This window comes from Bubalus kerabau, chromosome 23, assembly GCF_029407905.1.
Source record: "Bubalus kerabau isolate K-KA32 ecotype Philippines breed swamp buffalo chromosome 23, PCC_UOA_SB_1v2, whole genome shotgun sequence".
NCBI lineage: Eukaryota > Metazoa > Chordata > Mammalia > Artiodactyla > Bovidae > Bubalus > Bubalus kerabau.
Genome location: NC_073646.1, coordinates 30,000,001 through 30,013,025, shown reverse-complemented (window position 1 = coordinate 30,013,025; position 13,025 = coordinate 30,000,001). Strand labels below are relative to the sequence as shown.

The window sequence follows — 13,025 nt, the reverse complement described above, 5'->3', positions numbered from 1 at the left end:
AGAGTTTTAACAGCTCTGACTTTCAAAGTTGGAAAGAGGGATTCAATTATTTAACTTCCCTGGAACTCTCTACTGATTAGGGAATAAGGTAGGCTTTATTTTTCTTTCATGAACCTAAAAGAAATGACCTCTCATGATCTCATTTTTGGCCCTAGGAGAAGCTATTTCTTCTGTAACTACTTGGTAGGGTTCATCAAAGTTTTTCTCATGAGTATGGCTTTTTTTTTTTTTTGGCCAGTGTGTTCAGAGACCATAGCATAAAAGTAATCCATTTCTAAGGATCTTGTGAAGTAGATGTAACTATCCTGATGTTTACGGGTGAGGATACACACTCAGAGAAGCTACACCCCTTGCCCAAGGTCACACAATTAGCTACTCAACTTGATCCAGTAGCTCAAACAGGCTCTTTTCACCACCCAAGTGGCCCCACTAACTAAAGGCCCACATCACTAAGCCCCTCAGCAAGTCACAGACCTGAGAGTCAGCAAAGGAAGGAAGGGTCAACACAAGTCTTGCAAAAATTCAGAGTTTGGAGGAAAAATAGAAAAAACAGAAACCTACTGCATCTTTGCACAAAGGATCTTTTAGCTTTGGTCCTGGATTTGTGGGTTCCATCCATGGCCACTTCAACCCAGGAGTCTGTAAACACATTTTTCATCCAGAGGATGTGGAAGCGTTGGCCTCTTCCAAAGCAGGCAGAGAGCAGAAGCAAAGGTACTTACTGGGAACTTCCCCAGTGGTCCAGTGGTTAGGAATCTACCTTGCAATGTAGGGGATATGGATTCAACCCCTGGTCAGGGAACTAAGTTGCTCCCACATGCTGTGGAGCAACCAAGCCCAAGCACCTCAACTACTGAGCCTGTGTACCACGATAGAAGACCCTGCATGATGCAACTAAGACCCCATGTATGTGCTCAGTCCAACTCTTTGTGACCCCATGGTCTGTAGCCCGCCAGGCTCCTCTGTCCACGGGGATTCTCCAGGCAAGAATACTGGAGTGGGTTGTCATGCCCTCCTCCAGGGGATCTTCCCAACCCAGGAATTGAACCCATGTCTTCCACATTGCAGGCATATTCTTTACCATCTGAGCTACCAGGGAAGCCCAAGACCCCATGCAGTCAAATAAATAAATAAATATAAAAAATAAAATAAACACTTCATTTTTTAACTAAATACTGATGATTAAAAAAACAAGGGTACTTACCGCCTTCAAACTCTGTCTGGCAATTCCCCGAGGTCTCATTCAGGCTCTCCTCCTCGTTGATGATGATGTTCTCAATGTCCTTCATCGTTAAGTGGTCCCGGAAGGCATGATAGAGGATGTGCTTCAACTCTTCCAGAGTTATCCTCTGCATGTCGAACTGTGGAGATAAAAGGGGCATGAGAAGGTCTGGGCACATGGGGGTGAGAACTCAGCTTGGGGCATGATGTATGATGCGTAGTTGCTTCAGTCGTGTCCAACTGTGACCCCATCGACTGTAGCCCACCAGGCTCCTCTGTCCATGGGATTTTCCAGGCAAGAATCCTGGAGTGGGTTGCCCTGCCCTCCTCCAGGGGATCTTCCCCAACCTGTGTCTTGTGATTCGATCTTCTACATCTTACATCTCCAGCCTTGGCAGATGGGTTTTTCATCACTAGCGCCACCTGGGACATGACTAGCAAGTCCCAAGCCTCCTCTACGCAAACTTGTCCCAGCTTTTCAAGACATCAGATGAGCAGTTTTCCGCCACACTCAGCTTTAAGCACACTTGTGAACTTGCAGGAACTTCTCAGAATTCAGGGAGTGCGACATTCCCCGCTCCATCGAGACTCCTGGTGAAAAACACGCCACCTGCTCGTTTGGCTTCTTCCTGCTCATCCAGCCATCTGCTATCACCCCTCCACACCTCACGTACTTTGGAGTTGTGTCACACTTCAGACAATGCATATGTCTCTAGAAAGTTTTAAACCTTCCAAGAAACCAGCAACTCTCATCTTGCTCTAAGCATGTATCTTGTTCTAACAAGATAAAATGCGCGTTTGCATGCTCAAAGTCATGTTTATGCAGAACACCTGAGAAAAAGGTGTAACGTTTCCACTTATGTTCTTCCCCTGCAAGGGAGATTAACCTTTCTGCTCCATTTCTATCAGATTTGGTTCTATCACTTTTTTGGCCAATGAAACAAGAGTAGAACTCACGTAGGGTATTATCGATTAGACACTTTAAGAGCCATCATGTGGTTCTAGTCTGTGACCTTTTCCTTCTTCGATGAGAACAGCATGCCCTAAAAAGAACAGGTCCCAGAATGAGGATAAAGTGGAGAAGACAGCCCATAAAGGAAAAGTCATGTGAGTAAGAAATGTCCTTTGTCATTATTAGCCACAGAGGTTTGGGGCTTCTTTATTACCATGGTATAACTTGGTTTGAGTCAACAATACAGAAATTAGTACACAGAAATGAGAAGCTACCATAACAAAAATTCTAAAATATGATGTGTGGATTCCCGGGTCAGGCAGGCAGTGGGAAATAAGAAAACAGTACTGGGGGCTTCCCTGGTGGTCCAGTGGTTAAGAGTCTCCCTTGCAATGCAGGGGACACCAGTTTGATCCCTGGTCCAGGAAGATCCCACATGCCTTGGGGCAACTAAGCCCGTATTCCACAACTGGAGAGTAACCCCAGCTCTCCGTAACTAGAGAAAGCCTGCACACGGTGACACCGAGCCAGTGCAGCCAAAAGTAAAAAAGAAAGAAAGAAAATGGTGTTGGTGGCTGCAAAGATAACAACCCATGTTACGCAGTAGCAAAACATTTGGTAAAACTGTTGCCTGTGATAACTCAGAGGGTAGATACATATTGAATAAGTCTGTGGCTTTAGGTAAAAAGTTTGGATGCAGCAGGGTCTAGTTGCAAGTGGTTGCTCATCTACAAGAAAGAAATGAACTCAGAGTGAAATAAATCAGATGATACCTCATTGTACTTTTGATTCGCATTTCTCTAATAATTAGTAATGTAGAGCATCTTTTCATGTGTTTATTGGACATCTGTATGTCTTTTCTGGAGAAATGTCTGTTTAGGTCTTCTGCCCATTTTTTTTTATTAGGCTCTTTGTTTTCCTGATATTGAGCTGTATGAGCTACTTATATATTATGGAGATTAACCGTTTGTCATGTTGTTTCATTTGCAATTATTTTCTTCCATTCTGAGGATTGTCTTTTAATCTTGTTTATTGTTTCCTTTGCTGTGCAAAACCTTTGCCACCTCACACTAGTCAGAATGGTCATCATCAAAAAATCTACAAACAATAAATGCTGAAGAGGATGTGGAGAAAAGGGAACCCTTCTACATGACTTACACAGTTGTGTCTGAGTCTTCATGACCCCATGGACTGTGGCCTGCCAGGCTCCTCTGTCCATGGAATATTCCAGGCAAGAATACTGGAGTGGGCAGCTATTCCCTTCTCCAGGGATCTTCCCAGCCCAGGGATCTTCCCAGCCCAGGAAATGAACCCAGGTCTCCTGCATTGAAGGCAGATTCTTTACCATCTGAGCCGCCACAGAAGCCCTCCAAAAAGTGAAAGTTGCTCAGTTGTGTCCGGCTCTTTGAGACCCCATGCACTGTGCGCCACCAGGCTCCTCTGTCCATGGAATTCTCCAGGGAAGAATATTGGAGTGGGTGGCCATTCCCTTCTCCAGGAAATCTTGACCCAGGGATCAAACCCGGGTTTCCTGCATTGCAGGCAGACTCTTTACTACCTGAGCCACCAGGAAACAGAACTAGGGTCTAATCTAATCAAGTAACATTCTTCACCCCAAGGTCTGTTCAACAGGATTTCAGAATTGCTCTGAGGCTTTGACTGATGTGTATCTTCCATTGTTTGTTTTCTGGATGAGCACATTCTTGGTGGTTAGCCCAACTCTGCCATTATTATACGTGTGTGTGCATGGTGGCAGGGGAGGGTAATTTGTCTCCATAAGCTCATATGTCTCCAGATCAAGAGAAGTCACGTACATCTTGAGATTCTAGATCTTGAGTCTTCCGTTGTCCTCGGGTGGGACTTCTGAGTGTCTTCCTTGGGGAGGGGATGAATACATTTTTGTGTCCGAAGGAAGGGAAGTGAATATTTAGGAAAAGAGTGCAGGCTGTAACAGGTTATATTATTTCCAATGATTTCTTCCCCTTTCCTGTCAGAGGATGTCTCCCTGCCCATTCGCACCAGGCTTTGGCCAATAAAATGAGAGTGAAATTTGTATATGAAAGTGATGGAATTCCAAGGAAAACTTTCAAACCCATCGGTGTGTCCTGCCATTTCTCTTTTTCTTCTGCCACAAAAGCACATAAATAGGGGGTGTTCCTTCATCCTGGCCCCCAGAGTGAATGCAACATGGAGCTAATCCACAAGGGGTGTGTAATTTGAGTGAGAAATAAACCTGGTTGTCAGCCACTACACCTTTAGGATTTCTGCAGGATAACTCACCCAAGACTGAATACAGAAGTCAATGACTGAAGTTAGACCAGATCATAATGAAAGGAAGTTTGAGACATTTTTGAAAATGTCTTTTAAATTGTCTTTTTAAAAAAGACATTTTCTCCCTGATTTCTTTGTAAAGCAATTGACACCTTTCTTTCAATAATTTAATTGACAAATTAAATTGGGTTACTGGAACTTGCTAGAAACCTAAATGACTCGAGCTCAAAGCCATTTATATGAGTGAGAATAATTGAAGGGGGAGTGTGTGTGTAAGTGGATTTGTTTTCTGCATCACAGTTTAATTGACTGTGAAAGTGAATTCCGAGATGCACTTAGGGTTGACCCATGACATCATCTCCCTTTAGATTTGAGAGGAGAACGTGTGGTTGTTAGCCTGGATGTTGAGAGAAGCCTGGAAAAATGTATGGTGAGGATGATGGACCTCACAGATGGGAAATTTGGGGTCCCTCTGCCACGGTTAGAAACTAAGAGTGACAACATCAAAGAGACTGAGAAAATGAGCAGCCAGTTCCTGGAAGACCAATCGAAGGACTGCAGTGTCTGAAAAATTCTCCCCAGCTGAGAATTTGCCGAAATTCAGGTATTAGGTGAAAAGAACTTCAAGGGCTGTAAAAAGAGAAGGAAAAATGGAGATTCCAGAAATCTATAGTTTTCCTTTAATTTGGTTCTCTGTATCAGGTTGAATGTTAGAATACTATGATTTAAGCAAAATCAGTTGAGTAGAATTCCATGTTTTCTGTATTGTCATAATAGATCTTTTACAAGTTTGAAAGAAATCACTATAAAACAGTATGGGCACAGTACCAACAAGTTTTTTTTCCATCATGGACAATCCATTTTTTTTGAGTCAATTTTGAAATTATGTCCTTTCTCAGAAAAGCAGCAGAAAGGTTTTCATTATTGTTAGCATAGAACTATGCACAAGAGTACCACAATTTTACATTTCTCTCAATACTTCTTATATTTCATTTTGTATTTTTAGCCTGATTTGTCTTCCTTCTAGGTGTGATTTTTGTTGTTTCTTCTGTTTCTAGTGGATCGTGGTTAAAGAATGTAACCTGTACATCTGCTGTTTTTAGGACTCTAAGCAGTTTCCCAATATGGTAAAGTCTCTGTAGAGTTAATTACACAAATATAGTTGCCCTTGTTAATTATATTATGTAGTCTTATAATTATAATCTGTATCTCCTGTAACCTTATTTTCTTTGACTTGAATTGTCAAAGACCATGAGTAATGCATTACAGTCTGTAGAAAAGAATCGCATCTCCATATATTGTTTTCTTAGTCCTAATATTTTTTTAAATGAGGCTCTTCTTTATAGCAAGATGACTGAGTTCCTAATTCAACAAATGGTTATGGAGGCCAGCTCCTCACCAGACACTGTAATGGAGACACAGAGATGAGCAAGATGTTGATCCTGCTCTTAAAAGGCAAGCAAACGAGAAATTTCAATTCAGTGGGATAACTGGTTGTGACAAGGGCAGCCCAGGATGGCTTGAAACCCCTAGGAAATGTCCATCAAACATCCATATGTTGAGTTCATCTAAGGACTTGGAGCAGAAGGGTTTCGGGGATGAGGTGAGGGTTGTGGTTGAGGTGCTAGTCAATAAATACCTGTATGCCATGATGAGGAGCTCGGTTGCTGCTGTTGTTGCTATGGAAGTATAGTTGGTTTACAGTGTTGTGTTAGTTTCAGGTGTAGGGCAAAGTGATGTAGTTATACACACACATCAGATCAGATCAGATCAGTCGCTCAGTCATGTCTGACTCTTTGTGACCCCATGAATCGCAACACGCCAGGCCTCCCTGTCCATCACCAACTCCCGGAGTTCACTGAGACGTCCATCAAGTCAGTGATGCCATCCAGCCATCTCATCCTCTGTCGTCCCCTTCTCCTCCTGCCCCCAATCCTCCCAGCATCAGGGTCTTTTCCGTTAAGTCAACTCTTCACATGAGGTGGCCAAAGTACTGGAGTTTCAGTTTAGCATCATTCCTTCCAAAGAAATCCCAGGGCTGATCTCCTTCAGAATGGAGTGGTTGGATCTCCTTGCAGTCCAAGGGACTCTCAAGACTCTTCTCCAACACCACAGTTCAAAAGCATCAATTCTTCGGCTCTCAGCTTTCTTCACAGTCCAACTCTCAAATCCATACATGATCACTGGAAAAACCATAGCCTTGACTAGACGGACCTTTGTTGACAAAGTAATGTCTCTGCTTTTCAATATGCTATCTAGGTTGGTCATAACTTTCCGTCCAAGGAGTAAGCGTCTTTTAATTTCATGGCTGCAGTCACCATCTGCAGTGATTTTGGAGCCCAGAAAAATAAAGTCTGACACTGTTTCCACTGTTTCCCCATCTATTTCCCATGAAGAGATGGGACCGGATGCCATGATCTTCGTTTTCTGAATGTTGAGTTTTAAGCCAACTTTTTCACTCTCCACTTTCACCTTCATCAAGAGGCTTTTGAGTTCCTCTTCACCTTCTGCCATAAGGGTGGTGTCATCTGCATATCTGAGGTTATTGATATTTCTCCCGGCAATCTTGATTCCAGCTTGTGTTTCTTCCAGTCCAGTGTTTCTCATGATGTACTTTGCATATAAGTTAAATAAACAGGGTGACAATATACAGCCTTGACGAACTCCTTTTCCTATTTGGAGCCAGTCTGTTGTTCCATGGCCACTTCTAACTGTTGCTTCCTGACCTGCATACAAATTTCTCAAGAGGCAGGTCAGGTGGTCTGGTATTCCCATCTCTTTCAGAATTTTCCATAGTTTATTGTGATCCACACAGTCAAAGGCTTTGGCATAGTCAATAAAGCAGAAATAGATGTTTTTCTGGAACTCTCTTGCTTTTTCCATGATCTAGTGGATGTTGACAATTTGATTTCTGGTTCCTCTGCCTTTTCTAAAACCATTCAATATCACAGTAATCCGAGTCTATGCCCCAACCAGTAATGCTGAAGAAGCTGAAGTTGAACGGTTCTATGAAGACCTATAAGACCTTTTAGAACTAACACCCCAAAAAGATGTCCTTTTCATTATAGGGGACTGGAATGCAAAAGTAGGAAGTCAAGAAACACCTGGAGTAACAGGCAAATTTGGCCTTGGAATACAGAATGAAGCAGGGCAAAGACTAACAGAGTTTTGCCAAGAAAATGCACTGGTCATAAAAAACACCCTCTTCCAACAACACAAGAGAAGACCCTATACATGGACATCACCCAATGGTCAACACCGAAATCAGATTGATTATATTCTTTGCAGCCAAAGATGGAGAAGCTCTATACAGTCAGCAAAAACAAGACCAGGAGCTGACTGTGGCTCAAACCATGAACTCCTTATTGCCAAATTCAGACTTAAATTGAAGAAAGTAGGGAAAACCATTAGACCATTCAGGTATGACCAAAGTCAAATCCCTTATGATTATACAGTGGAAGTGAGAAATAGATTTAAGGGCCTAGATCTGATAGATAGAGTGCTTGATGAACTATGGACTGAGGTTCGTGACATTGTACAGGAGACAGGGATCAAGACCATCCCCATGGAAAAGAAATGCAAAAAAGGAAAATGGCTGTCTGGGGAGGCCTTACAAATAGCTGTGAAAAGAAGAGAAGCAAAAAGCAAAGGGGAAAAGGAAAGATATAAACATCTGAATGCAGAGTTCCAAAGAATAGCAAGAAGAGATAAGAAAGCCTTCTTCAGTGATCAATGCAAAGAAAGAGGTAAACAACAGAATGGGAAAGACTAGAGATCTCAAGAAAATCAGAGATACCAAGGGAACATTTCATGCAAAGATGGGCTCGATAAAGGACAGAAATGGTATGGACCTAACAGAAGCAGAAGATATTAAGAAGAGATGGGAAGAATACACAGAAGAACTGTACAAAAAAGATCTTCACGACCCAGATAATCACGATGGTGTGATCACTGACCTAGAGCCAGACATCCTGGAATGTGAAGTCAAATGGGCCTTAGAAAGCATCACTAGGAACAAAGCTAGTGGAGGTGATAGAATTCCAGTTGAGCTATTCCAAATCCTGAAAGATGATGCTGTGAAAGTGCTGCACTCAATATGCCAGCAAATTTGGAAAACTCAGCAGTGGCCACAGGACTGGAAAAGGTCAGTTTTCATTCCAATCCCAAAGAAAGGCAATGCCAAAGAATACACACACATACATGTACATATATATGTGTGAGTGTGTATATATATATGTTCTTTTTCAGATCCTTTTTCATTACAGGTTCTTATAAGATATTGAATATAGTTCCCTGTGCTATACAGGACGTCCTTGTTGTTTATTTTATATATAGTAGAATGCATCTGTTAATTCCAAACTCCTAATTTATCCCTCCCTCCCTCTCCCCTTTGCTAAGTGTAAGTTTGTTTTCAATGTCTGTGAGTCTGTTTCTATTTTGTAGATAAGTTTGTTTGTATCTTTTTTTTAAGATTCTACGTATAAGTGACATCATAGGATATTTGTCTTCCACTGTCTGACTCACTTCACTTAGTAGGATAATCTCTAGGTCCACCCATAGCTTGGTTGGTTGTTTGTCTTCCCGACCCCAGGGATTGAACCTGCATCTCCTGTGACTGCATCTCCCGGATTCTTTCCTGGATGAGCCATTGCAGAAGCTGCCAGGCCCAAGATGAAGCCACTTCTACCTGAGGCGTCACATTAGCAAATCAAAACCTACGTAACTTTCATGTCCCTGTAAACACTTTTCTTGACCAGAAACCCAGGATGTCCATTCAGCTAATTACCAAATGCCAACCCAACTCTGGGCCTTCTCATCCCAGACGAGGGTGACCTTGTGACCCCAGCCAATCTGCTATTTCCTATGTTTCTCATCTTTGTTCTTTATTCTTATCTTACAAAAGCTTCCTGCCTTCTGCCCCATGGTGTTGTTCTCAGAATGGAGACTGTCTGCTTCATGAAGCATTAAATAAAGTTTTCTGATATCACCAGAACTGTCTTCTTTAATCATTTTTTAACTGTGGGCTATGGCAACAGAGAGCATTCAAGAGCTGTGTGAGAAAGAGGTGGACAAGGTGAGTCACTGTGTGTGGAAGTTGAAGCTGAATAAACTGGTCAGGATAACACCGGGTTTCATGTTCAGCTGAATAGGAACAGAGGGAGAACAGTCTTGAAGAGAAAGGTGATATGTGAACTTGTGGATGTGGGCATTGGCAGTTCGAGAGGGACAACCCAACAGAATAGCCAAAGAGGAAGTAGGTCGCACAGATATGGGCTGATGACCTGAAAGTCATTCGCATACAGATGAAAATAAAAGTCATCAGAAAGGATGGTAACACCTGGGAAGAGTGTACTGAATACGAAAAAGCCCAGGCATTGGGAGGATATCAAGATAAACAGATGGGCAGCCTCCATTATAGAATGGGCAAAGTGTGCATGATATTAGGAATTATAATAAGTATATATTTTGGTCTTCTGTCCATTGTTCCTGACTTACAGCTCCTCAGACCCTTGGAATTTCTTAAGTGATAAGAGCAATGGAGTATCTTTGTTATCATATTTGGTCTCTTGTCCTCAGTTCCTGAGAACCGTAAGTGGGTATCTGGTTATTCATAACAAGCCTCTGTCATCCACAACAGAGTTTATGTTACTGAAATGACTTTTGGAAACCCTCTTCCCTGGTGCCTCAGATGGTAAAAAATCTGCCTGCAGTGTGGGAGACCCAGGTTCAATTCCTGGTTCAGGAAGATCCCCTGAAGAAGGGAATGACCACCCAACTCCAGTATTCTTGCCTGGAGAATTCCATGGACAGAGGAGCCTGGTAGGCTACAGTCTGTGGGGTTGCAAACAGTCAGACATGACTGAGCAAATCTCTGACAGACAGACAAAAGATGGAGATGGTCACCAGGAGAATCAGTCATAAATAGCTGGAACTCTCAGTCTTATCTCCTGCTATGCAGGGAGTGGAGAAGGGCTGGATGTTGAATCACTCACTCACGGTCAGTGATTTAATCAATCATGTTTATGTCATGAAACCTCATAATAATTCAAAAGGAGGGGGTTCAGAGACCTTCTCAGTTATTAAACCAGAATGCATCCATGCTCTGCCATGCCAGGCCCCCAGCTCCATGAGGTAGATGCCTCTTTGTTCACCTTATGCATCAGGCCTTTATATCACCCTATGCATCAGGCCATCAATTTGTATCCTTTAACAGTCTTGTAATAAACTGGTAATCTAGCAAGTCACAAGAAATGCTGGTCTGGATGAATCACAAGCTGGAATCAAGATTGCCAGGAAAAATATCAACAACCTCAGATATGCAGATGATAACCACTCTAATGGCAAAAGTGAAGAGGAACTAAAAAGCCTCTAGATGAGGATGAAAGAGGAGAGTGAAAAAGCTGGCTTAAAACTCGACATTCAAAAAACAATGATCATGGCATCCAGTCCCATCACTTTATGGCAAATTGAAGGGGAAAAAGTATAAACAGTGACAGATTTTATTTCCTTGGGCTCCAAAGTTATTGGATGGTGGATTAGTGGATGGTGAATGAAATTATGAAATTAAAAGATGCTTGCTCTTTGGAAGGAAAGCTATGACAAACCTAGACAGTGTACTAGAAAACAGAGACACCACTTTGCCAATAAAGGTCCATATAGTCAAAACTATAGTTTTTCCAGTAGTCATGTACAGATATGAGAGTTGGACCATAAAGAAGGCTGAGCACTGAAGAATTGATGCTTTCTAATTGTGGTGCTGGAGATGACTCTTGAGAGTCCCTTGGACTGCAAGGAGATGAAACCAGTCGATCCTAAAGGAAATCAACCCTGAATATTCATTGGAAGGACTGATGCTGAAGCTGAAGCTCCAATACTTTGGCTACCTGATACTCATTGGAAAAGCCCCTGATGCTGGTAAAAATTGAGGGCAGGAGGAGACAGAATGAGATGATTGGATGGCATCACCGACTCAATGGATATGAGCTTGAGCAAACTCGAGGAGACAGTGAAGGACAGAGAAGCCTGGTGTGCTCCAGTCCACCTGGGCCTCAGAGTTGGACACAACTTAGTGACTGAACAACAACAAGTAAGTAAACTGGTTTCCTGAGTTTTGTGAGCTGCTCTAGCAAACTAATAGAACCAAGGAGTGGGTTGTGGGAACATTTGATTTATAGCCAGTCAGTTAGAAGTACAGGTGACAACCTGGACTTGTGACTGGCATCTGAGGTAGTGGAGTGGGTGGGCAGTCTTGTGAGATCGAGCCCTTAATTTCTGGAATCTGATACTGTCTTTGGGTAGATAGTGTCAGAATTGAGTTGGATGGTAGGACACTCAGCTAATAATGGAGAATTGCTTTGTGGTGGGGAAAAAAATCCACACATTAGAAATGGGTATAGAATCATGGTGTGCCTTGTTTTCAGTATACCCAATCCATTATTTAAAAATATTTCAGTGCTTTCTGTTTGAAAAAAGTCAGTTTTTACATCAACATGGCTATGCTTGTTTTCTCTCTGTGTGCATTTTCTATTAAACATCTCTCTTCAGTTCAGTTGCTCAATTGTGTCTGACTCTTTGGAAACCCCATGGACTGCAGCACACTAGGCTTCCCTGTCCTTTACCATCTCCCGAAGCTTGCTCAAACTCATATCTATTGAGTCAGTGATGCCATCCAACCATTTCATCCTCTGTTGTCCCCTTCTCCTCCTGCCTTCAATCTTTCCCAGCATCAGGGTCTTTTCCAGTGAGTTGGCTCTTTGTATTAGGAGACCAAAGAACTTCAGCTTCAGCATCAGTCCTTCAATGAATATTCAGAGTTGATTTCCTTTAGGATTGACTGGTTTGATCTCCTTGCAGTCCAAAGAACTCTCAAGAGTCTTCTCCAACACCACAGTTTAAAAGCATCAATTTTTCGGCGTTCAGCTTTCTTTATGGTCCAACTCTCACATCCATACATGACTACTGGAAAAATCATAGCTTTGACTAGATGGACGTTTGTTGGCAAAGTAATGCCTGCTTTTTAATACACTGTCTAGGTTTGTCATAGCTTTTCTTCCAAGGAGCAAGTGTCTTTTAATTTCATGGCTGCAGTAACCATCTGTAGTGATTTTGGAGCACAAGAAAATAAAGTCTGTCACTGTTTCCATTGTTTCCCCATCTATTTGCCATGAAGTGATGGGACTGGATGCCATGATCTTAGTTTTTTGAATGTTGAGTTTCTTCACTCTCCTCTTTCACTTTCATCAAGAGGCTCTTTAATTCCTCTTTGCTTTCTGCCATAAGGGTGGTGTCATCTGCATATCTGAGGCTATTGAAAGAAATGCCTCTCATGTTATATTAAACACATCTCTTTATAAAGGTATGATTCTTGGCATAGACAGAACAAATGCATGGATACCAAGGGGAGAGGGAGGGTGAGATGAATTAGGATATTGGAATCAACCCATATACACTATTGATACTATGTGTAAAATAGGTAACTAATGAGAACATACTGTGTAGCACAGGGATCTCTACTAGATGCTCTGGTGACTTAATAGGGAAGGAAATCCAAAAAAGAGGGGATACATGTAAATGCACAGAT

General features: G+C 42.2%; 1 protein-coding gene across 2 annotated transcripts in view; it reads right to left on the bottom strand.

Annotated features, from left to right (window-relative positions):
- CALN1 (calneuron 1) overlaps positions 1 to 13,025 on the bottom strand; it is a 512,378-nt gene that overhangs the window by 23,155 nt on the left and 476,198 nt on the right. For both annotated transcript variants that reach the window (XM_055562460.1, XM_055562455.1), the window contains exon 5: positions 1,205 to 1,361. In XM_055562460.1, coding sequence (XP_055418435.1) covers positions 1,205 to 1,361 — 157 coding nt within the window. The remainder of the gene's footprint in view (positions 1 to 1,204; positions 1,362 to 13,025) is intronic.